This window comes from Vigna angularis, chromosome 4, assembly GCF_016808095.1.
Source record: "Vigna angularis cultivar LongXiaoDou No.4 chromosome 4, ASM1680809v1, whole genome shotgun sequence".
In the NCBI taxonomy this organism is placed as follows: domain Eukaryota; kingdom Viridiplantae; phylum Streptophyta; class Magnoliopsida; order Fabales; family Fabaceae; genus Vigna; species Vigna angularis.
In genome coordinates, this window is record NC_068973.1 from 41,529,168 (window position 1) to 41,553,244 (window position 24,077).

Sequence of the window (24,077 nt, forward strand, 5' to 3'; positions counted from 1 at the left end):
GACGTTCGTCCAAAACTTGACAAATGGAACGTTCGTCCACGTTGTTTTGAGCGCTCGTCTCTTTTTCTCTGTCGAGCGTTCGTTTCTGAACGTTCGTTCGTCTTAGTAACGAGCGCTCGTCCAAACAGTGTTGTCGAGCGTTCGTCCTTAAGTTACATGTTGAGCGTTCGTTCTTAAATATTCTGAACGTTCGTCCTAACAGTATATGACCAAATATAGGTGGGTTTCTGAGCGTTCGTTCATATATAGTGGATTAACGAGCGTTGGTGATAAGGAATTGAGTAGAGAGCGTCTGTGTACGTCTGTGAACGTTCGCCATTTTCCAGGTAAGGGAAGCTTATTTAATTTAACTGGTTCGATGTATGTGTGTGAACGTTCGTTGTTAATTGCATGAGTATAATGCATGATGTTGCTGAAATTTTGTTGAATGCACGTTCGTTAATTGATTGTATGAATATAATGCATGATATTGTATTTTCTGAATGTATGAACGTTCGTTATTTTTGGTAAAAAGAGATATATGAATTTACATGATACGGATTGAATAAAATGTGGAAGTTGATGCCGATATGAACGTATGAAATTATGAGAATTACATGTTGAGGTTAACTGGAATATAAATGAATTGAAAAGAGTCTTCCATGATAATGAATGTTGGTGCCGAACGGTCTTTAACCGTTCGGTTTTTCCTTATCTAAAATGGTCACAGTTTGATTCGTTCATTTGGAATGATTCCTGGTCGAGGACGAGCGTCCTGATGTTACACTGCCTTGTTGAGCGTTCGTACTTTTGTTTGCTCGGTTTTAATGGGAGCGTTCGTCCGAGTACGGTTCGGTCTCATACCGAACGTCCATCCTAATCGGTATTTAATCTTATACTGAACGTTCGTTCTGTTTAGTGTTCGTTCATAATGAGTGCTCGCTCAAAATGGTGTTCGGTCTTATACCGAACGCTCGTTCAAATTGGGGCTCGGTCTCTCACTGAGCGTTCGTCCTAATGGTGCTCGTCCTGAACTGAGCGTTCGTCCTTTAGGGTGCTCGGTTTTATGATGAGCGCTCGTCCTAATTTCTGTTCAGTCTTATACTGAACGCTCGTTCTAATTGGTGCTCGGTCTAACTCTGAGCGTTCGTTATGATGGTGCTCGGTTTGAACTGAGCGTTCGTCCCAAAATGTTGCTCGGCATTATTTTGAGCGCTCGTACTATTTTCCACAGCGTTCGTCCAATGAACAGTACCAGACTTGTACATTCTGAACTTAAACCGTTCGTTCTTTGATTCGAACGAGCGTCCCTTTTGGGTCTCATTTCACAGCGTTCGTCCTCGACATATTGGGGACAGAACGTTCGTTTTTGATGGTTTTCTTAAGAATGATGAAAATGATGATGGAATGATGAATAATGAATGACGAACAGTTTATGAGATGAAATGAAAGTATGAATACATGATGAAAAGTGAATGATGAAGAATATATGAGATGAAAGCAAATTGTGACTTTTGAACGAGCGTTCCAGGTAGGAACGACTCAGATGAATGTTGAAATTCGTAAAGTATGACTGTGGGAAGTTAATGCTGGCTGTTCGATCCTGATATTCCGTGAGTGATCATCCTCAAGTAGAGGGGCACGTCATGCGTGGGAATGGCAGGAGGTCGTCGTCCTTAGGGGTACTTTGGACGGACGTACTAACCTCGGGTGGCAGCTGATGAGGATGCCAGTTACTACACCACCCGGGCGCATGAACGCCTGTAACTACGCAGATTTCATACAGTCCGGACAGTCAGTCGTGTTGAGTTTTATTTAGTGTGTGCATTACAGTGGGTTGTTATGTAATGAATATGTATGTTGAGTTATGCATGTATGTTGAATTGTTTACCTGAAATTGCATGTTGATGCATGAGTTGAATTACATAAGCTTACCCTTTCGTTTCCTTGTGTTGTCTATTGTCCTTGTACGTCCGTCTTGTCATTGCAATGATCATCTGTGTGGATGTGAGCAGATGGAGACGAGCGTTTGGAAGATGCGTTGAATGAAGAGAACCTGGTTGATGTCGAAGTGAAGATCGAGCAGTGAGACCGCTCGGCCTGTATTGTATTTAGTTGAATTGAGTGGTCGTTCGACCATCTTTTGTTTTCGTTTAAGTTTATTTCGACCGTTCGGTATTTGTCTGTGTAAACCGTTCGGTCAGGTTTTTATTTGTGCGTTCGACTTCAGATTGTGATTCGTGTTGTAAGGAGTACGGCTTGGCTTTTGTTTTTAGTGAAAGACTGTACTGAATTATTATTAAATGTGATTTTTCTGAATCTATAGTGCTGACTGTATTTTTGGGATGTCACAACAGTGAGAGAGAAGAAGAAGAAGAAAGGATTGAAATGAATTAGGGTTGACAGTGAGAGAGAAGAAGAAGAAGAAAGGGTTACCTTTAACGTTAGTGAAGAAGATCAATGTGTTGTGTTCTTTCGCAGGGTGTTTTGTTTTTCGTAATTTCAACTCACTGCTTTCTAGGAGTTCCCGACACTGAAACACATTCCCTGATCTGTTTTGTCTTCCCTTCTTTTCCTTTTTTTTTTCGACAACTTTCCAGGAATTCGGAGACATATTCCTGATTTCAGATTTTTTTTGTTTTTTTATTTATTTTTTTTATTATTTCTATTTTTATATATTTTTATTATTTTTATTATTATATATTTTTTATTAAAACAAATAAAGTGTAACGAAATAAAAGACGCACGCCCCACTGTTGGACGAACGCCTCGAAAACACCAAACGCCTATGACGAGTACTAGAAAACATCTAGAACGGCCGTTCACTATGGACACGAAAAAACGTAACAAGACCGAACGTTCAATGGAGAATAAACCCATCAAGACCGAACGTTCAACTAACATAAGAAAATGACCGAACGCTATTTGCTGAACACCACAATAGGCCGAACGTTCAAAACCGAACGCTGGAGAAAATAAGCACAAATAGTACGAACGCTGAAGACAAATATCATGGAGACCGAACGTTCATCAAAACACTATGACCGAACGGTAAAGCTGCGGGGACGAACGGTCAAACGTTTGAACTGAGAATAGCCGAACGTCCTAGCGGTTGAATGGACGAACGGTCGAATAAGGCAAAGGACGAACGGCTGAAGAGAAGGACGACCGGTAGATGAGGAGGAACGAACAGGACGAGCGGAACGATCGTAATCAAAACTTACTGTTTGGCCGATCGTTCAAAACCGAACGCCGGACGAGCGGTAGATGAGGAGGAGCGTCCTCAGACCATTTTAAAACACAGCACCGCCTATGTCGAACGGTAACACTATGAGACCAAACGTTCAGTTTGAGAATAAACATTCGAACGTTCAATCTGCGAGGACGCACGGTCGAACGCTTGGCTGGCAGAACGGTATCCGGCTAGGACTCGTTCTCTCTCTCTCGCTCGTGCACCCTTTTCTCCAACTCTCTCGTCTTCGCGCCGCTTCTCTCTCTGTCGCTCGTGCACCCTTTTCTCCAAACGTTTTGGTTGTTCGCGCCGCTTCTCTCTCTACGAAGTGATAAAATAAAATTCAAATTTGAAACGCACAAACGCAAGCTGCCCGTGCCCGTCCTCGCCACGTCACATTTGAAGCAGGTTTGATCAGATTTCCTCAGAACGCAGCAGCTTTTTTCATTTAAAACGTGGCCCTCTCAAACGCTGACACGTGTGCTGTATCGAAATGTTGTCAAATTTGGTTGTTCGAGTATCATTTTCCTAAAAAAAAACACATGTTTTCTTAAAAGAAAACAAAACTAATTCACTCCCGATGATGGCAAGTGTTCCTAGTGATTCTAACCACATCAAAAGTGACCATCAAATACGAGTAATATTTCTTTCATTTAATTCCATTCTCTATTAATGTTCATAAATTATCTGCAGTCCCATCGTTCAAGTTTATTCCCTTCAATCTAAATTGACTTTAGATGATGATGATATCAACAATAATTTTAAACTGCTAATAAAAGGCCCTTAACAATTCTAAGTCTATTTAGACTCAAGATACAAAGTCATATCGATTTTAAAAATTAAGATATAAAGTGAATTTGAAATTAAGTGATAAAATTTAATTATTTACTACTAATGAGACAAAATTGAATATAATTAATAAATAACGAGGAAAAAAGAATAATTAAACCTTATTAATAAAATAAAGATTAATTCACTCTCATTATTAAAGTAGTCAATGTCTGGTAAAACATATAGTGCATTCAATATTTATCATAAACTCAATCTGGTAAAGAAGGTAACGGGAGAGCTTGTACGAATGACCTCAATGAATTGTATTTACCATTAATAAATAAGATTACAAAGCTGTATTTTTACACTATGAGGAACCCTCAAAAAAATATTACAGAACTTGTGAATATTCATCGCACTTTACTACAATTCCCTCAATACCTACTATAACCGTGAAAATTCCTCAAAAAGAAAAAAAGTAAAGCATATGACAACAATGAAGGTAAAACTACAAGCAACCATGTACATGTTAGGTAAGGTCTATAGTATCTCACTTTTCGATGCCTTGCTGCAGATATTGTATCAAGTCATAGCCAGCAGTGGTCCACTTATTGTAAGCATCTTTACAAACATGGGTCATGAAATTGGCTGCTTCACGCTCACTCATCTCCGGATGAAATCTCTTCCGAAGATTGCCAATAGGATCACCCCTGCTGAAGCAAGGCAACCCGCTGTCTAGCATTAAAGCTACAGTGGTGATGATCCCATCCATACGTCGACGGGCAGCAAGGTACCCCTTCACACACAAACTAGATGTACACGAAACAGTGTAAGAACGCTTAGTTTTCTATATACATGACTTGCAGGGAAAAAAAAAGTAAGTTCGGAATGCCATTACTACCTTAAAAATTGGCTCCATGTATCACTCTTCATAACACCAGATGGATCTAGTAATTGTGTCATCTCATGGCTCAGCTTAAAATGAGCACTTTCGAAACGCATATTCCCACCCGGAGAAGTTTCAAGGATGAAACCGAAATCAATATGAACTAGCCTTCCAACACTGCATCAGCATTCATATTAGTCATTCTATTTATGGGACAAAAAGGCAGAAGGGGCAGGGAGGCAAACAATGAAGATGTTCTAATACTTCAGAGGCATCTAAAGCTAAATTCAGATCCACTAGAAATTATAACTGACTTTGCTGACACAGTAATAGAAGAAAGACAGAGATCATACTTATCAAAGAGAAGGTTGCCATTGTGTCTATCCTTTGGTTGAAGCAAAAGACTAGCAACAGCATAACCAGCACTGCTAATGATGAAGTTCTGGCGGGCAGCCTCAAAACTGGCAGATCCTACAGGTCCAAAGTCTTGTTGAAATATCTCAAACAAACCTCCATCAGTCGTTTCCCCCATCTGACTTCTACTACGTGAATTTGGCACAACCTGGAAAAGTAAAAAAGAAAAAAAATTACAAAATCCACAAAACAATTAGGACCAAAATATTTTGAAGAGATACAAGGCTAAAATACAAGTTAAAAATTTACATCAAATAATAATAAGAGAACTTTTTAACCTAAATGACTTTCAGTATAGTTAGCTAAACACTTATATTATTTGTTAGTTTAACAAAACATAAAATAATAATATTATTGTCCATAGTCCAACAAAATTAGTATCATAGGCCATCATACGCGTGTTGCAGGAGTACCCAACAAAATCAACCAAAATTGTTTGTCTATCAAAACAGTGTGTACGAGTTTGATAAAAAAAAACTTCACATGTAATTCAACTTGTTTGTGTCCAAGGATCGTAAAACTTGTGTTTAACATGATAATTTGACAACCATGCCAGTTCCACGTCCTAGACTGAGAATCCAATTGCCCAAAAGTACACTTCCAAGGACTACCATAAGTTAGCAGTTGTCACTGCACTGGCATTCTCCATTCTGATCAAGAAAACACTTAGACTGATGAACCAAAGAATTCTCACAATGTTGTAGCATAACGATAGCGCACTCACCTCTATTATACCTCTCTCAGGACCAGTTGGCAGAACACCATAAGGATATAAGTAAAGATTAATTCCAACAGCTTCAAATATATCACTAAGTAGTGATATTACTTGAAGGGCGAGAACATCTTGTCTACAGTCATCTCCGACCTTCAATGCAATCAAATAGTCAGCCCAAGAACCACAAAACACTCAAATTAAACTTAATTGACAAGAAGCAAGAAAACAATCACGCGTTGCAAAAAAATTGGTTTATCCAAATACTAACCATACTCCAAACATGTTACTAACTACTATTTATTTTGCTCATATTTCATATGAAACTATCTCAGCATCTACCAACCCAGTCCTAAAAAAAAGGAAAAAATCTATAGCGTACTTTAAGAAAATATACATGTATAGCTAGGGTATACATGAGCCATACTAAGGGTATAGTTTGAAAAGGGCTAATTTTCCAAGTCATACAGCGGAATGTTCTGCAGTTTTGTTAACAGGATAACAACTAAAAATCTTGAAATGAGCCTACAAAGGATATCATGAATAAAACCCAGCTAACCTTGAAAATGCAAGCTTGTGGCTTTTCATCGCTTCTGTCCCCATCTCGATCTACTACATTAAAAGTAATCATGATTGGGACTTTTGCAGCTGATTGTAAGGGAATACCACTATCCACTCGAATTCCCGTAACAAGTTTGTTAGGAGCTGTTGGGAGATAAAGGTCCTCGCCATCCAGTTCAATTTTCTCCAACTCCCTAGCAGACGGTAAAAATAAACACTAGCTTCCACCAAAAAAACATTGAAAAATTAACTTAATTCACAATTAAAATATGCCTTCAGACATTTGCCCAGTACCTCCGAATACCAGCTCGGCGTTCTTCTTTAGGGAGTGGAAATAGTACACCAGAGATGGATGTAACTTTGTCAAAGAAATCAAACTCTCTTTTAAATATGTCAAGTGCCTTTCCCCTAAAACCGTCAATTATGCGCTGCCTTACAGCTGGCAGCAGTTCTAGAAATGAACCATTCTGAAATAGAAACAGAAACAAACGTATAAAGCATGATTTAAAAAACAAAAAATCCCGCAGATTCTATGCTAAAAATTATGAATTCACATCGAATATATTTAAATGTTAGCAATACATTTTCTTATATACTCTAATCTAAATTGTAAACTACAAAGTCATGGACAGGTTCATTAAGCTAGGCACGGACCGGAAGAAATTGTTATTTTTTGGACTTTCAATAAATTTCTGTTAATAATAAAAATGTGATTGAAAGAGTGTTATAGTGTTTGATGCTAGTATTTCCCCACTATATTTCTCACGAAGTACTGAAAGTAGTGAAGCATATTTGAATGCCAAGTGCCAAAAATTACAGACAACACTAGGATGATGTCTCTGCAAATTGAGGAACTTAAGGTAATGTGAGCAACAGCCATGTTGATACTAACTCGAGATAGTGTTTTCTCATTGCATCTTATTGACTGACTGTCAGGACAACAAGCAATTAAACAACATAATTTGATTGCGGGCATACCGATCTGACAATTAAGAGACCAAATAGTTGATACGTAGAACCTCATCTTTTAATTCTGAAGCCAAGAAATAGGTAAGGACTAATTGTTATAACCGTAAGTCTAAAACAAAAACTATATTTCCTCCTATTTTATGCCTTAATCACCTGCTTTGGAGTCCAGGAATGCATCTCACTTTGATTATCAATACGACAACTTCTTGCTTCACACTGTTGCTCTTCTCTTTCAATTTCAAAAACAGAGGATACCTTTCACAGTGCTTGATCTGATGCCAGATAAGTTGTTGTGTTATAACTTATTCTGTGTCATAAATAGCTGTATTTTTTTCTGTATCTATTGTATCTTATCCCAAAGTAGGCTATAGGTACACTTCTTCGTAAACATTCTCTCTCTCTTCTAATATTTCAATTGTTTCAGGGTGAGTACTACAGCTACAGATGAACTTGAGATGATTTGCGAGAGATGTGGTTTTGGTTGCACTGAAAGACGTTGATTTGAAGGGATGGATTGTTGCAATTGTTTCCACTCGTCACCCACCAGAAAACATGTGAAAATCACGCTGGTAGTGAAAAATGTACCATTTTGACCATATCTTTAACCACACAATTGACTCAAGAACAGTGCTGGCTCGTGATTACAACAAGCCAAAGCAACGTATCTCAATTGAATTTAAATTATTTTGTATCTAAAACTTACATAATTCATTATGTATTGGCCATAATCCATTATATAGGGCTAAAAGAATAATATTTTGCATGCAATAATGGCCACATAATCAATTATTCATGAACATAGTCGACCATGTGAGTTGTTTTTGCAAAAGATGTCTGTTTGGAACATCTTTTTTCCCACCAACAGGGGCTACTTTTACGTTGCATGCTTAAGTTTACAAAATAAGGTACAGGGACAATTTGGACTTTGACAGAAAATGTCTACCAACCTTTTTCACTTCTATCAAATCGATCACACACACTTACAAACTTGTCCCTAATTTCTATCCGCTTTTGACTAATTCAAACAACCTCCTTATTCACTATAATTCTCTTTGCTTTCTTTTTGCACTATTTCATTTTCCATCTCTCTATCCAAACAAAGGCTAAGGATCACTTTGTTAGGCATACAAGAGAGGGGAAACCAAACTTGACTTAGAGTCAATCAATATAAAAAAAAACTCTTAACTAATTAACTACACAGCATATGAAGAAACATTCGTTTGGGCTTTAGCATACCTTCCCACTGTTTGGGTCTTTTCCTGTCTCAGGTACAGTCTCACCCTGCCAAAAATAAAATCAGTGTTCTTAAACTAAACAAATAACTTGCAATGCACACGTTAACGATAAAAAAAAAGGGGGGGGGGGGGGGGGGGACCACAGTCTGAAAGTAAGAAAAACATAATCACAAGTCATACCTGCAAATGCCAGATAAGAATATGGGCAAATATGTCACTTCTTTGAGCAGCTCTAAGCAAATAACCTTCAACTAATTTCTGCAAAAAATAAATTTACGCATTTGGTTACTGAGAAAAATCATTGAAAGTCATTAGTGACCTTTTATTATTTACACCTTCCCCGTCAATTATTAGAGATTGACTTCAGAAAATGTTAAATTTAAACAACATTAAAAAAAGGTTAGAAATTTTCATTTGTTAAATGTCTGAGCTGAAGATGTTTTCCTCAATGAGATTTTTCATGAAGTCAAGATATATATTAGAAGTGACTAAAAAGAGTAGGAAGAAAGCACACACAAAGGGAATAATTCATGAAAATAAATTTCAGTAGATATCTAACCCCTTCATCATGTCGCAAGGACTGCACCAGCTGTGGCATGAAAAAAGTTACTCGTTCAGGAGGATAGGATTCCAAAACCCTTAGAACATATGCCATAACCCGTGGGTGTCCCTTGTATGCCGGAGTAAGGAACTCTAGAGCTTGTGTAATAGAACAAGGAGCCCAATGAGGCAATTGTTGCAAGAGCACTGAATTATCATCAACTGCCTTTGGGGTGATAAAGAAAGGTAATGCTTCTGGTATGTTGCGGACATCCACTATATTCTCCTGTAAAGCAGAGACTGGTAATTAAATAGTCTTCGAAACATGACAAAAAATACAGCTCAGTTAAGGCTGATTATATTCCCTCCTTCAACACAAAGCATATTACTTTTGAACGATAACAATATAACTATGAATTTCTTAGTGGAATTTAAAATGTATGAAATTTCTGTTCAGGATACACAATTTAACAGCTGAGCAATGGATGTATGCGTTCACTTTGGGGGTGTTTGGTATAGGGGATTATTGTAAGCTTCCCACCCTAATTAAAGTAGCTTCAATAACTCCTTTCTTGTTACTTCAGTAAAATGTTTCCCAGTGTTGAAATAATTAGTAAATTTATGTAATCATTACGTCTAAGGTAGGGGATTGAGTGTTAGATAACCTGTACCTAGTTCTCTGTCCAAGAAGTCTAGGACAATGCTTTTGGTGTCTCATCTCCCTATTGTATCAACCTTCAAATATATATATAAATAGAGAACCATGAGAGGGGTTCTTTAACCCTGCTAAAAATATATTTCTCTGTTTTAATCTTAATATCTAGTTCTTGTAGTCACTCCATAAACTTTTTGGAACACCAACTCAATTGCTTCCCTATCAACATGTAAAGCTTGTTGGTTGTTTCTTGTGAAGCTCATATTGGCGACAAGCCAGCCAGTGTTAAGCTCAACAAAAATAACATCTACCTATCAATACTGTCAAGCATAACCTGGGTCACCTTTCCCATTGCTGCAGCAGCTGCATAACTTGTATCCCTTGGCTCATCATTTTGCCTCCCTTTTTCTTTAATGAGTTGAAAATTTTTATAGTCCTTACAGCAGGTTCAACAGTTCCATTCTCAGGAATTTCATGTCCTTCTAATGGGTCCAAAATATTATACATTATTCATGACTTACCTCTTCCTGGATGGGGTATGTCACAAAAATAGGCCTACCAATTAATCCAAGGAAATTATATGGGTGAGAGTCCAAGTATCCTTGTGATGTGACATTCGTTTATTTTCTTCATTGAATTGGGCTAAGACCACGAAGTCACTTGAAAGACCCACACTGGATTATTACTTCACTGCCCACCCTTCCCTGTGCTTTATTTATACATATCATTTCTTCAATGGGATGTGAAATATAAGACTCCTCATGCAATTAGCTACTCATGATAATCTCTACCTACATTTTTTATCATAAACCCTGGGTAGAAAGTGGACTTTAAAACTAATCTAACCTCACCCAAAACTAATTTGTAAGGTAAGATTTGTATATTCACATTGAGGACTAAAGATATCGAGCACAAAACTAGGTATTTGTAGGTTGTTTGATAATGGCTCAATAACTGATGGCACAAGGATAAGCTCTGATACCATCATTAGACAATGGACTTTAATTCTAACTTCACTTCAAAAATCAGCCTGTCAAATGACATTTACATCCACTTGTATATAATAATTTGATTTTATCTCTGGGCTTGGGCCCATCTCTTTATATTTTTTCTTTATAAATGCATGACCCTATATGCTCAATACACATTAGGGATACATCCTATGTTTCTCTTTCTTTTATTTCAACAATCTCTAATCGATGTAAAATTTCTAACAACATTTTATTGTCTGACAAGACTCAAGAGAACATAGGCAACAGAAGTTGCTCAAAACATTTAAACGTTAATCTTAAACTTATTAAGAAAATTGCCACTTTGAAGAAACTAAGCATTAGGGCTTCCAGTTAATCTTTATCACTGAAAAAGAACATACCTGTACAAGCTGAGTAACTTCTGTTTTTATAAATGTATTGGAAGGGAACCTTGAGGCCAAAGATAAAGCAATCCTAGGATCCACAGAGAAGGCAGTCCTAGTATATTCTACCCATTTATCTGCACTAATCTTGGGTCGGGAACTACTTTCCCTGAAAATACATACCAGGTATTTGAAAGCTTAGGACAAGTAACACAAAACATATAATGAAATTCAAGTGATCAGAAACAGATAAATATATATTTATATACTTTGTGTTAGTTGGCTGTGCCCAGACGTCAAGCCTATCAGCCTCATACTGGCATAGCATTAAAAGTAGCTGCCTCCGCTTTTCTCTTCCTAAAGCATAGTTCTCCATTTGACCCCAAACAGGATGATAGAGATCACTCTAGCATAAATGTAGAAATTCAGATTAGGATATATTGAAGTCCATTTAAAAAATAAAACAACCCTCATAGACAAAGATAAAAAATTAAAAGGACACGATAACAATTTTAAGTTTGAAGGTAAAAAAATTAAAATTTCAAAGTCAACAGTGTAAGTTGATGATAATTTTAGCCATAAAAATATTACCGTATCAGTCAAAGAGTTCCCATTTTCTTGTCCATTTCCTTTTGACCCAACTTGAATGGTATCTCCTTTCATATTCGTGAGGTATTGAACAAATAAAGAAACAGACTGGGCTTCACACTGCGCAAAGTTTGCATAGTTTGTGTCATACCATTCAAGCTCAAAAGCAAACCAACCCAAAGCGGCCCTATAAAAGCACCAAATAGCATTTGCAATTAACCCAAAGAAAGCTGAACATGATGAATCCAATCTATCTCTGAAAGAAACTAATTGTTCCAGCAGAATAGCCCACGTAAATGTAAAGATGCATCATCTGAAAATGTTTATAAAAGCCTAAAGACCTACTTTATTGTAGAGCTAACATGAAATGCTAGCTAGGCCTTTTGCAGTTATACCAGGCCCCGGACTCTCACACATTCAGCTGATTAATCTACTAAAATTTCCAACTCAATGAAATAAATGACAGGTCTAGCATTAGTAAGACACATTTTTATCAGTGGAACAGGATATAGTTTTGATTTTCAGTACAAATGATAAAATAAAAAACTACAGAAGATACACTGAATCTCTTTGAACAGGGCAAAGCATTCAGCTTGAAAAAAAAAAATTAAAGCACGCATTGCAAGCATTGTGTTAGGAATCTAGGTAAGAATCCTAACTTTCTAACTCACTCACACAGGTCAGTAAAACTCACAACAAGAAATGGTAATGAATTGAACTGTATTCACATCAAAGAATCAAAAATACAACTAGGAAAATCTAGGAGCTTAACCTCCTCCACCAGGTCTGAACCAGTCTACAAACTCAAAGGTAAAAACTGTCTACTTGTAACCACAAAAGAGGTCATTTTTATAGACCTTTTCCCGCCCCCTTAACTGCTCAACAGTTAAGTACTCATCTTTATTTCTCTACTATCTTTCTCCTTTCATAAACCCTCAAGGTCCTAACATTACTCCCCCCTGAAGATCAACCTTGTCCCCAAGGTTGAACTCTGGAAAATGCTTTGGCATTGTTATCTAGTCTTCCCAAGTTGCACTATCCTCCCCTCCTGCTTGACATTCAACTAGAACCTGCTCCCACCTGTCCTCCCCTTGCTGTTGGATCCTTCTATCCAATACCTTGGTTGGCCAGCAAGATGGCCCCTCCATTTGCAAATCCGCTAGCCGGAAAAGCCGATAGCTCCCTTCGTTGTGGCTCCACTTCAACCTCCTCCTCTTCAGCTTCCGCTAATAACACTACCCGTAAACTCTTCTCAGGGCATTGGTGCCCAGGGCTGAAGGCCTCCCCACATCTAAAACACCTCCCTTCTTCCCTTTGTTTAAGAAATTCTGGGTAGGGAAGGTTTCGCGAGTTCCTTCCTCTACTATCACTTCCCACTGGGCTTCCTCCTCTCGTCGAACTACTCCCTGCCGTGCTGTCTCGTCTCACTGATCTGACGCTCTCGGTTGCGGCATTTCTCCCTGGGTTACTCCTCGCCGGTTCGGTTCTCACTACCCCCGCTCCTCCTCCCGTCGTTCAACCCCATGATTGGAAATTCTTGGGCGTTGTCCACCCACTCAGACCTAACCCATGTAAAGCCTCCTCGACATCCCGTGCATTCCTCATTGCCGCCATCAGATTTCGCGGATCGTGTGGCCGAATTTGACATCGCAGTTCCTCTCTTAGGCCAGCTAGAAAATATCCCAATAGCTGGTCATCCGAAAACGCCTTCGTCTATCCTACCCGCGCTTCGAAATCCCGCACATACTCCTCCACGATGCCCGCTTGTCTTATCGTTGCCATCCTCTCAAAAATCCCCCCTCGATTACGACTCTCAAACCTGATCAACAAAGCCTCCTTGAGCCCCTCCCACGAACGGTCACTCGCTTTCTCTTTCCAGAACTTAAACCAGTAGCTGGCGCTCCCTTCCATGCTAAGATACGCCAGTTCGACCTTCTCCACCTCTGCTACTTTCTGAATTTCAAAGAACTTTTCTGCCCGATTAATCCAATTCAGAGGGTGCGGTCCATCAAAGGTGGGTAACTCCACCTTTCGCCGCCAATTGAGTTGCCCCTCCGCTTGTTCCCCATCTCTCTCTCCACCTCGTCCCTCCGTTAGCCATTGACCGACCCCTGGCTCCCGTCGGAGTTATCTTCTGTCTGTTTGGTTCGCGCACCCATGATCCTCATCAGTTCTTGGATGTCTTTGCGCATCGCAATAGAATCTTGACGATTCACTGTTGATTCCGCCTTCAAACCATCCACGGTCATTTCAATATGCTCCAATAGTCCTTCCACCCCGTTCATTCTTCCTTCAATTCGGTTCTCCAAAGCATGTAACTTCCCATCCATCTTGTTCTCCCCCGATTTGAATTCGGCACGTCGGACCACTTTGTTAGGAATCTAGGTAAGAATCCTAACTTTCTAACTCACTCACACACCTCAGTAAAACTCACAACAAGAAATGGTAATGAATTGAACTGTATTCACATCAAAGAATCAAGAATACAACTAGGAAAATCTAGGAGCTTAACCTCCTCCACCAGGTCTGAACTGGTCTACAAACTCAAAGGTAAAAATTGTCTACTTGTAACTACAAAAGAGGTCCTTTTTATAGACCTTTTCCTGCCCCTTAACTGCTCAATAGTTAAGTACTCATCTTTATTTCTCTACTATCTTTCTCCTTTCATAAACCCTCCAGGTCCTAACACATTCTTTATTGGTTAGAATTGAAAGATGAGGGATGATAATTAATGATATTTAAGTCACGAAAAACATTGGAATATTTGGCATACAAATTTCAGGGGATGGGGATAGAGACTGATTTGACTTAACAAGCAAAGTTAATCTACGTAACTTCACCAGTTCCATGTTCTAACTCATCCCAGCAAGTCCAGACAAACTTGACCATCTAAAAAGAGCAGGCCAAGTTGTGCAGTTTCCAGAAAATGTTTCAAGCCACCATGATTAGAGAATTAAAACAATGCAACAAGAGAGGAACTGAATAATGAATACAATTTATGATTACGACCTTTCATGAATTATGGTAAGAACTTACAAAGTACATGCTTCATGAAGAGAAGGGACAAATTGATGAATAAATAATAGCAAACAAAGAATATTGCCAGCAATACTAGCAGTTAGCACTTACAGAATTTGTATATTTGATAAACTAAACAGAAAAACTGAAGGATTTTATTATTACTGATTACTGATGAATGGTACAAATTTATAGAAGAAACTCCAAGAAGTGTCTTGATGAAGCTAGCTATAGTGCTGACTGCGGGTTGACTTGATGCTGACAAGACTACAACTAACTTGTAACAAAGTCCTAACTGACTGACAGTAGGTTACAGAATGAAAAAATCACCTATTGCAAGCTTTACAATAGTACTTTAAGCATTAAAGGCATACAATCTAACACGCACATATAAAGAAAATGAAAATTTTAGGAGAAATTCACCAAGAATGCCAAACAAAAAACTGTCACTTGTGTTCACCTATAAATCCGATCTTCCAACAACTGAAGCCCCAGATGAAATTTTTGCAAATTTCCCTGAAACTGGCAAGAGCAGTACTTGAGCCCTAGAAGCATCAGAGTGAAAAAAGTGCCAGTGGCTGCAGGATGGTGTGAAAAATTCCAGGGAAGCTTCGTTGTCCCCTGCAGCAACCTACCAAGGAGCAGGAGTTGCTCCACGCTTTGGTGTCGAACTACCTACATGATACAGGATAAGAAATGATTCAGGGAAGTAATGCAAATAATGGAAATATTTTAAGGTTGAAACTAGATTCAGCATTTTACAACATAAGGGGACAATGCCTCCCTCAATCACGATGTGTATCTATATACTGAATGCTTTAGAAAAAAAATGTTACCAATTAGTACAATAAAAACACTATAAACTAACATTTGGTGGCAATTTAACTCGAAAAAATATACAAGATCCACTAGTCACGAATTAAGTATCAATCTTTAAATAAAGGGTGGTTCATGAAATATGTTTCTTAATTCAATAACCCATATCAAAAAACTATAACATAATTGTTCACTATAAACCCAGTAGATTTATAGAGAAATCAAAGATTTCACATTTAAATATGGCAATTTAAATATAGCACCAAACAACAGAATTTCCAATTTAAATGAGTAACTTCAACGGATAATTTATTAACAATCACAATGCAAACAGTGATTTAAATTCCTGTCTTAGGTTCCTCAAACTAAATAACTTACCCAATAGTTAGTTGTGAATTTCTTTTGCGTGCCATACAAAAATGAAAACATACTATGGGCACTTAGGATCAAAACAAACAGTTACACAAAACAATTTAGATAGAGTGGAAAAATGAGAAAATGCATGTTAATAAATAGAGGAACCTCGAAGCAATCAATGCCTAACCTCAAAACGATCAATAAGAAATCCAAGCCATAGTCGATGAGCAATTATTTGCTCAACAGGATTAATGTCAGGCTGCAATTCAGGTTCCCCAGGTGACAGGTGAGGCCTGAGTTTTGCAGCAGGTCCAGAAAACCTTGCTTCAGAGGCAAAAAGACCCCTCTTGGTGTCAAGTGTCCATAACCATGCATCAACAAGCTCGGCAAGAACAAGAGCTCCAAGCTCTGGTGCAGCAGAAACCAACCATGTCCATATGAAAACACCAGTTTCCATTGCATCATGGGTAGAAATGTAAGCAGGACACCAGCAAAGAAGACGAAGAAGTTGAGAGAAGCCCTCCATGTTTGATTTGGATCCAGAACTCTTGTCCATAAGAAAAAACATAACTCAGATAAAGGTATGACATATAGATTCCCTGAGTTCTAACATCTAGTATAACTAACTAAAATACTAGCAAGAAATGTATACCAAATGTGACAAGAGCAGCACAGTAGCCTGAGAGCAAGTATCACGAAATTCAGATCTGACCACTTCCCCACCTTTCTCTGCTACGTTGACAAACTGCTGAAGCAAACGCACAAACTTATTAAGCAACATTCCATTAAAAGAGTCATCCTCAGCTTGTGGGTGCTGAGGAAAAGCTCCCGATATAATTCTCTGAAGTCCAGCTCCAAGTCCAAGACCACCAGGAGGTGCAGTACCGGACTGAAATCCACCAATGCTGTTATACAACCTTCTCATTCCAGCAATTTCTCCAGCATGGTTGCACTTAACTGTTGCTGCAGCTTGGTTACACTTACCAGAACTGATAACATCTAAGTTAAAAGACTCAGATACTTTTAAGTTTGCCCCAGAAGCTGCAGCTGCTGCAGCCATTACCGCAGGAATATTTGCTGTTTGTATTGGCCATTCATTTTTCCCAGTGCCAATTTTTATCTCAGATAAAAGTAAAACAACATCAATTGTGGGCTGTGCTCTTTGCCAAGTATTTGCTTTACAAAGTTTATCCTGATGTGAAATACATACACACATAGTGCAAAGAGAAACTTGTGAGGACTTCATAAAAGTAAAGACATAATTACACTGTCACCAATATATACATACACACACACATATTAGAAAGTAAGTAATAATCAAAATGAAATGGATTTAGGCACAATAAAATATACGCAACCACCACACTTTTGGACCAGTTCCAGAATGGAAGTTAAGTACAATCAGATTTAAGTACAACCAGTAGAGAGCAAATCAAAGGAATTTCAACAGAAGGCGCAGAAGCATAAAATCAAACCTTAAATTTTCTAATAAGATACTTTTTTGTGCAGAGAATGACTATAAACCCAAGCAAAAGATCATCAAGTATTTGACACTGGCATAAAAACGGATTTGAATTATAATTTTCAAATAAGCTTACAATTATGGTCTTATAGGAAACAGCATATCACAGCATGTCCTCCATATTGTGGAGAATATGATTGTGATGATGATGACAAGGTAACTACAAAAACTTAAAATATTGGTTTTCAACAATGAAACAGATAAGCCCAACCTGAAGAAGGCCCTGGCTAGTGCATGGAGCACTTGAAAGTGATTTAATTATCCAATCTCGAACAATTCTCTGATACAAGGTACGGACTGTGGCTGTCCAAGCAGGATCATTGATGATGGTAGTAGAAGAGTCGTCACTAAATGAAAATAGCATAGAGTCTATGCAGGAAGTATACCATAACACCTGCAAATATACCATTAATCTTAAATATATTCCAGATGTCAAGAAAGAAAATTGAGAAGGGAAGTAACTAAATATACTGTAACCATAATCAAAACAGATACTGTTGAAAATTTACCTGTGGAAACTTGTCTCTCAGTTGAGTCAACAAGTTCTCTGCAATATCTCGTATATGATCCTCCCTCTGGGACAGACTCTTTACTAGAAAACAGGTATGCATTGTAAGAACTGAATCCCGGGTCTCAGCATCATGCCCTATTTCAGACAATCGTTCTTCCTGAAGCCAGACCAATCAGTTGTGTCCATAATCCATATGGTCAAAGACACAGAAAACAACACAAAAATCAGTCTTTAACCCCAGAAAACATAAACACAACATAAATGAAAGAATCTGTACATAATCACAACCATTATAGGTCATGTACACCTAATCTACACTGTAGTGTAATAATTCATAATCACTAAACTGGGCATGAACCCGTTGAATTTGTCAATACAATTATTCAACTATAACAATCTTCTAGTTTTCCTTAAGGAGTTCGATTTTGGACATAAAAAAAAAAAAGCAAATGCAGATGTTAATTATTTAAAGAGTAAACACTGGCCTTTTGGGCTTCGAGTCCAATTCAACCCCATAAGACACGCTGGAGGTGATCACAATTAAGATGGCTTTCCAACACATTCTCTCTCAATACCGAGGTTATAGACTGAAAGTGTGACAATGCAAGTGACCCTGATACCAACTTAGAAAATGACCCAAAGACTTAACTCAACTCCAGAATTTTTCCGGTCATCCCTACATAGGTTGCCCTTACCAAGACACTAACAACCAATTCTAATATACACTGCAATTAAGCCAGGCTAGCGATGACCACAATTAAAGCCACATATATTTCAATCCTCTTTTATCACCACTTCAGTTCTCCACAAGAAAGAATCAGGTGACATTTTAGATGCTTGTGGGACTGTTCTGAACAAACTTCTTGATGCCACTTAACAAAGAATTATGAAGTTGCATTCATAAATATAAAACAATTGGTGCAGCAAAAGCTACTTGCTTCAAACAAAAAACAGAGAATATTATAGACTTGTTATACACACTTGGCCATTTTTCATACCACCTTAAATATTTGATATGAATAGTAAGCAATTGCTAGATCAATTTAGACAGTAGCTGCTTATCACTAAGTAAATATGTCCAAGCTTCATGGGTTGAGGTTTACAGGCCTCAGGATGAGTACACAAAACGGGAAGTATTATCAATAAATGAGGTCCAAACTTTAAACAAATGCCTACCAGCCACAACACAGCTGTTTCAAAAGCCCTGTGGACAATTGCTGTTAAACACTGAAAGACAGCTGGCATTAAATTTGGAGTCTTGAGATATTCAAACACACAAGTAAAGGCACTTCTTGCAGCATCAATAGCGGTGCCACCATTTAGGATTCCACCATTGCTGATGAAGCGGATGATCTCAAGAAAAGCTACGGCAAGAAGGTAAGTTGCCTTCACTCCTGCAAAACAAATAAACATAAGTAATGCACCACAATAGTCAGGATAGAGTGAAACTTGTACCAAAATTAATATATAATACGAAATTGATCACAAAACATGTCTTAGAAGAAATAATAATTAACTTTGATGTTTGCTAGTGTCACATGACGATACACAAGTCGTATGGAAAATGCCAGTCTAAGGCATGACAACACGTTCGAAAACTGTATGCAGCACCTCTCTAAAAAGTTGAAGGTGTTCACAATTCCTATACTAAGAATTAATGAATTATAAAGCAAGTGCAATCCACCTGAGATTGTGGTCATTGCTGTGACATCAACTCTCCCTCCTAAAGCTGCAGAAAGAGCAGCTCGTTGGGAAAGAGCAGCTTTCTCATTGCCACTGCCTTGACGGCTACCTGGGTTGTGCAAAGCATTTAATTCTAACTCGTCCTCAAGCCATTTCACTGAGCTAACAACCTGGGCAGAAACAGCATGATACAATATTAAACGTTCAGTCCAGTAAAAAGAAAATTTAATTTTGGGCTGAAAGAGAAAGTCAATGAATTCATAATAACTTAAAGAAGTATGGGAAGAAAAAGTAAACGGTACTGCACTCTTTGATAATGATGAAACAAATTTCCCAATGATATAATATAAAAACTATAAACATACACAGCAAAAATGTATCAATGGAGTTGTTTACCAAAAAACTTGAAGACCTTCAAGGATCAACTTACAAGTGGAGGAGTCCCCTGAGAAATTCGTTGAACAGCAGAAGACCACTCCACATTCCACATATATGGTCCAGTTACAGCTTGAAGGGAAATGGCACCGGTGCTTCCGACACTGTTCAGTGTGGTAGAAACTGACTTTGTAGTCACTGGAGTCTTCTGTATTGGTGGTGCTAGGCCAAAAAGAGCAATATAGAACCATAGGTTGCGAAATAATTTTAAAAGTGATGGCTCCGCATTTAAAGTAGGATCAAAATCAGAACAAATCGCAGCAACTGCAGGCAGCAGTGGACCCAGGAAATCTGCTCCACTCCTGCAGTGAGTGAGCATCAGATGTGAAATCTTCAGAAAGCATAATTCATCATGTAAATAAAATTTAATTTAAACCTATCCAAATCTTAAACTATTAAACATTATTAGAACATTGTAATGTCAAGTGCTTAGCAGAGTAAAACAGGTGTACCTTCCACTTTTAGCCTCTGCAGCTAAACCAACATCTGAGCATAAGGAGAGCAGTCGATGACGAAAATCTGAGCGCAGTCTATCACCAGTAAGACCACTAGCAATAACAAGAAATCCTGCAGGTAGAGTCTAAAATGTAATTCAACTAGTGAGAATCCATTTGACAATATACAACAAACAAACCAAATCTAATGTATTATTGAAATTTTTAGATACACTACATACCTCAACTCGCTCAGTCGTTGCTTCAGCAGCCTCTGTTTTGCTTTCAGCTGATCCTACATTTGAAAGTTTGTTCAAGTAACTTCTAGTCATCAAAACCACTGTCTCACGGTAAGATTTGTCAAAACCTAAACTGGCCATTCGAGACACAGCGTCAAGAAGCTGTATGGATCACAATACAAAAATGTAAGATTCATGATACAAGAAGCCAAAAGATTGACAGATAAATGAACAAAGGGGAGGTTAAATCAATTTTAAAATACATGCTCTGAAGGCAAAGTTCCATACTCGGAGTCTCAACAAACTAGGCGTTGAAGCATCACCCTCTTCTAGACTTTCAATAAAAAGAGGTAATATCACATCTACTAGCTCTGATTTGTTGACTGCAACACTGAGCTCAGCGAACAGCCGTATAACATTAAGCTGTACAAAAGGTACTGCAGGTTTCTCTTGGTTTTCCTAGTGGCAAAACAGGATTCTGTAAGCATTCAAATAATTTAACGCAAGACCAGAAACTTTAAATTAACATGCTTAAATTAAAAGGATGTCAATAACTGAAGATCCCATTATGAAACAGGAAAAACATACTAACCATATGACTTGATAAAATTACAAATGCAACTGGAGATTGAGTGGATGCTGAATTTGTGAAATCCGTTAAACAATATTTGGGAATGTATGAAATACAAAATTAGCGTGTATCACGTCTGAATATAAAGACATGATATACGTACAAAACCAAAACAAATAACACAGTAAAATGCTGACCCGACCAGATATTCATTTACTAGTATTTATCACCAGTTTATACATTATGGGCAGATGACCATTAGTAAGTTTACCTGCTCTTCATAATCATTCCGTTCACGTATGCTTGTCGCTAATCCCATTATGTATGTGTCTACAGGGGCTCGCTCCTTTTCCCAGCATGATTCAATAATCCGACAGCTGGCCTTTGTGACACTCTCAAACATGGTCCCCTGGTTGTTACTCCAGGTATCAGGCTGTGAAAAAAATATTTTGGAATTTTAAGGAAATATCAATTGGAATGTAACTAGAAAACAAATCATCAATGGATATGTAATATTGAAAAGTAACAAAGCATACCTGAGCGCAGACATTGAGAACAATTGGCTTTAGGCGAATGAGCAAAATGCGCAGCGGCTGTCCTCCTCGAGCAATAGCAATTTGTCCTACCCCTAGAAGCAATGAATCGAAGAGCTCTTCACACGATCTCAACTTACGCCATCCAGAGAGTAAGCATGCCTCAGCAGCATCTATTAAAATTGCAACTGCCTCATAAACCAACCTCTTAACAGACCTTGAATCAGAATCCAGTGCCGAGAGGCTCTTGATTTTCAGGTTCACTGCAGCTTTATAAACTGAAAGTTTCGTATTAATCCTCGCTTTTAAAAGTGACCCCTGCTCATGCCAATCCCTCTTCCTGATCTGAAAGAAAACACAAACACGAAATGGGCCTCATTCTTAACCTAAATAGAAGTGCAAGCAACACATTCTTGTAAACAGTTTCTACTGTTGGTTGAACTTTATTCGAACTCGTAAAATTGTGTCGGTCTCACTCCTTATTAATGTCTAATTCATAATGTCGTAATTTCCAACAGATGCTAACCTTCAGCAAAAATGTTTTAGAAAACCTGTTGCTAACATTCCTCTTAACCTGAATCCCAACTATCATCCACACAGTGAGGAAAGAAAGATACACGCTAATTCACATAACCGCAATAAATAAAGTGACTAAAGAGGGAATTATAGAAACATATTTTTACCTTCAGAAAAACAGACAAGGACTGTATCTGCTTCTTCCCAATTAACCTAACCTGCTCCAAAAGTCCGGACTCAATGTGGACATTTTCCAGCACGTGAGCAATCAAGTTAAAAGCTGTCTCCTGCCTCTCCAAGAACTCCACAGACTCTTCCTCGAAGGAAATAACTTGCTGGGTAGACGAGATTGGTCCAAGATTACCATCATTTAAACCCAAATTCAAAGCCAATAGATCAGCACTGGACCTGTAAACATGGTGGGGGCCGTTCACCACTCCTCTCGAGGACGCCGTACTACCATCTTCAGCAGGCTTAGAAGCCACACTGCTCGAGGAACCCGAAGTATTCTCATTCCCGGGACTGTCATTGTAATTGGTCAGGGGTTGGTGGTTTACACTGATGGGCGAGCTCTGAGACGATGAATTTTCCGCAATGAGCAGTTCCCTCGGAGTGCATGCAACAGAAATAGTATGCGAGGAGAATTGATCGATTAAACAAGTCACCAATCTGTTGGCATCGGACGACGAAATTGGGATATAGTTCTGCGACACACCGGCCAAGAAAGCCCTAGCAATGCTGGAGCGAGGTTCGCCGATCGCGGAAATGATTACTTCGCCGGCGAAGGCAGTGAGCTCCTCGGCAAAATCCAGCGACGCTTGCGCGGCCTTGGAGACGTAGCCGGTGAAATCGACGAAAAAAGAGGTCACGGAATCGGCGTTGAAAGGGTGCGGCCAGAAGGACTGAGTGAAGGAATTGGGAACGGAGCGTAGAAACTCGACGACGACGGACTTTGGGCGCAGATCGGCAGAATCGGGGCACTTGGAGAGGAAGCGCGAAACGGCGAGGACGGCATTGAGCTGAGAGCGCGAAACCCTAGGAGATCCCGCCGTTAGGTACTCCGGCGGAGGACATTTACCGCATATCCAAGAAAGCTTGTCGGAGAATTGCGACGGATTCTTCGCAATGAGGTCGCATAACTCGATTAACGCCTCCATCAGATTTGCAGGGAAAATAAATTCAAACGGAGAACGAAGGGAATTGATCCCGACGCGAGAGGTGACGCATTCAGATCTTTTTCTCTCACTGCTAACCACGCAGCAACATTGGTGCTGTTCTTCTGGTCATGCCATATGCTTTCTTTCTCTTTTAATTCCTTTCTCGTTTTTTTTTTCATTTCGCTTTTGGCGTTGTCTAGGATTAGAATTAAAATTAAGTTTAGAAAATTCAGATTGGAGTGAGAATAGGATAAAATATGTTTTTTCTCCTTATAAAATTAAAATGTTTACATTTTTTTTTTCTTAATTTTTCTTTTGTTTCAGCTTTTCTATTGTTCTTATATTGACGTAATTTGACTCATAAAATAAATTACAAATGTCCCTTTTCC

The 24,077-nt window shown here is 38.6% G+C and overlaps 1 protein-coding gene across 2 annotated transcripts; it reads right to left on the reverse strand.

The window, feature by feature from the left end:
* Positions 1 to 4,290: 4,290 nt before the first annotated feature.
* On the reverse strand, positions 4,291 to 23,868 carry LOC108331426 (phosphatidylinositol 4-kinase alpha 1). 2 transcript variants are annotated; one of them, XM_017566091.2, is made up of 26 exons: positions 22,699 to 23,868; positions 22,019 to 22,360; positions 21,754 to 21,915; positions 21,200 to 21,370; positions 20,915 to 21,073; positions 20,691 to 20,818; positions 20,234 to 20,540; positions 19,805 to 19,973; positions 19,297 to 19,514; positions 18,119 to 18,277; positions 17,821 to 18,003; positions 16,740 to 17,279; positions 16,275 to 16,634; positions 15,375 to 15,589; positions 11,900 to 12,083; positions 11,578 to 11,714; positions 11,327 to 11,477; positions 9,319 to 9,585; positions 8,940 to 9,017; positions 8,761 to 8,805; positions 6,850 to 7,022; positions 6,554 to 6,749; positions 6,007 to 6,147; positions 5,222 to 5,430; positions 4,884 to 5,045; positions 4,291 to 4,791 (listed from the first exon to the last, which is right to left on the reverse strand). In XM_017566091.2, the coding sequence occupies exons 1-26, from the start codon at positions 23,686 to 23,688 to the stop codon at positions 4,533 to 4,535; spliced, it is 6,105 nt and encodes a 2,034-aa protein (XP_017421580.1). In that variant the 5' UTR covers positions 23,689 to 23,868; the 3' UTR covers positions 4,291 to 4,532. The 2 variants fall into 2 exon arrangements, 1 of the variants encoding a protein (XP_017421580.1); XR_008248320.1 differs by lacking the exons at positions 4,291 to 4,791; positions 4,884 to 5,045 and adding an exon at positions 5,766 to 5,932 and having other exon boundaries at positions 5,293 to 5,430.
* Positions 23,869 to 24,077: the final 209 nt, after the last annotated feature.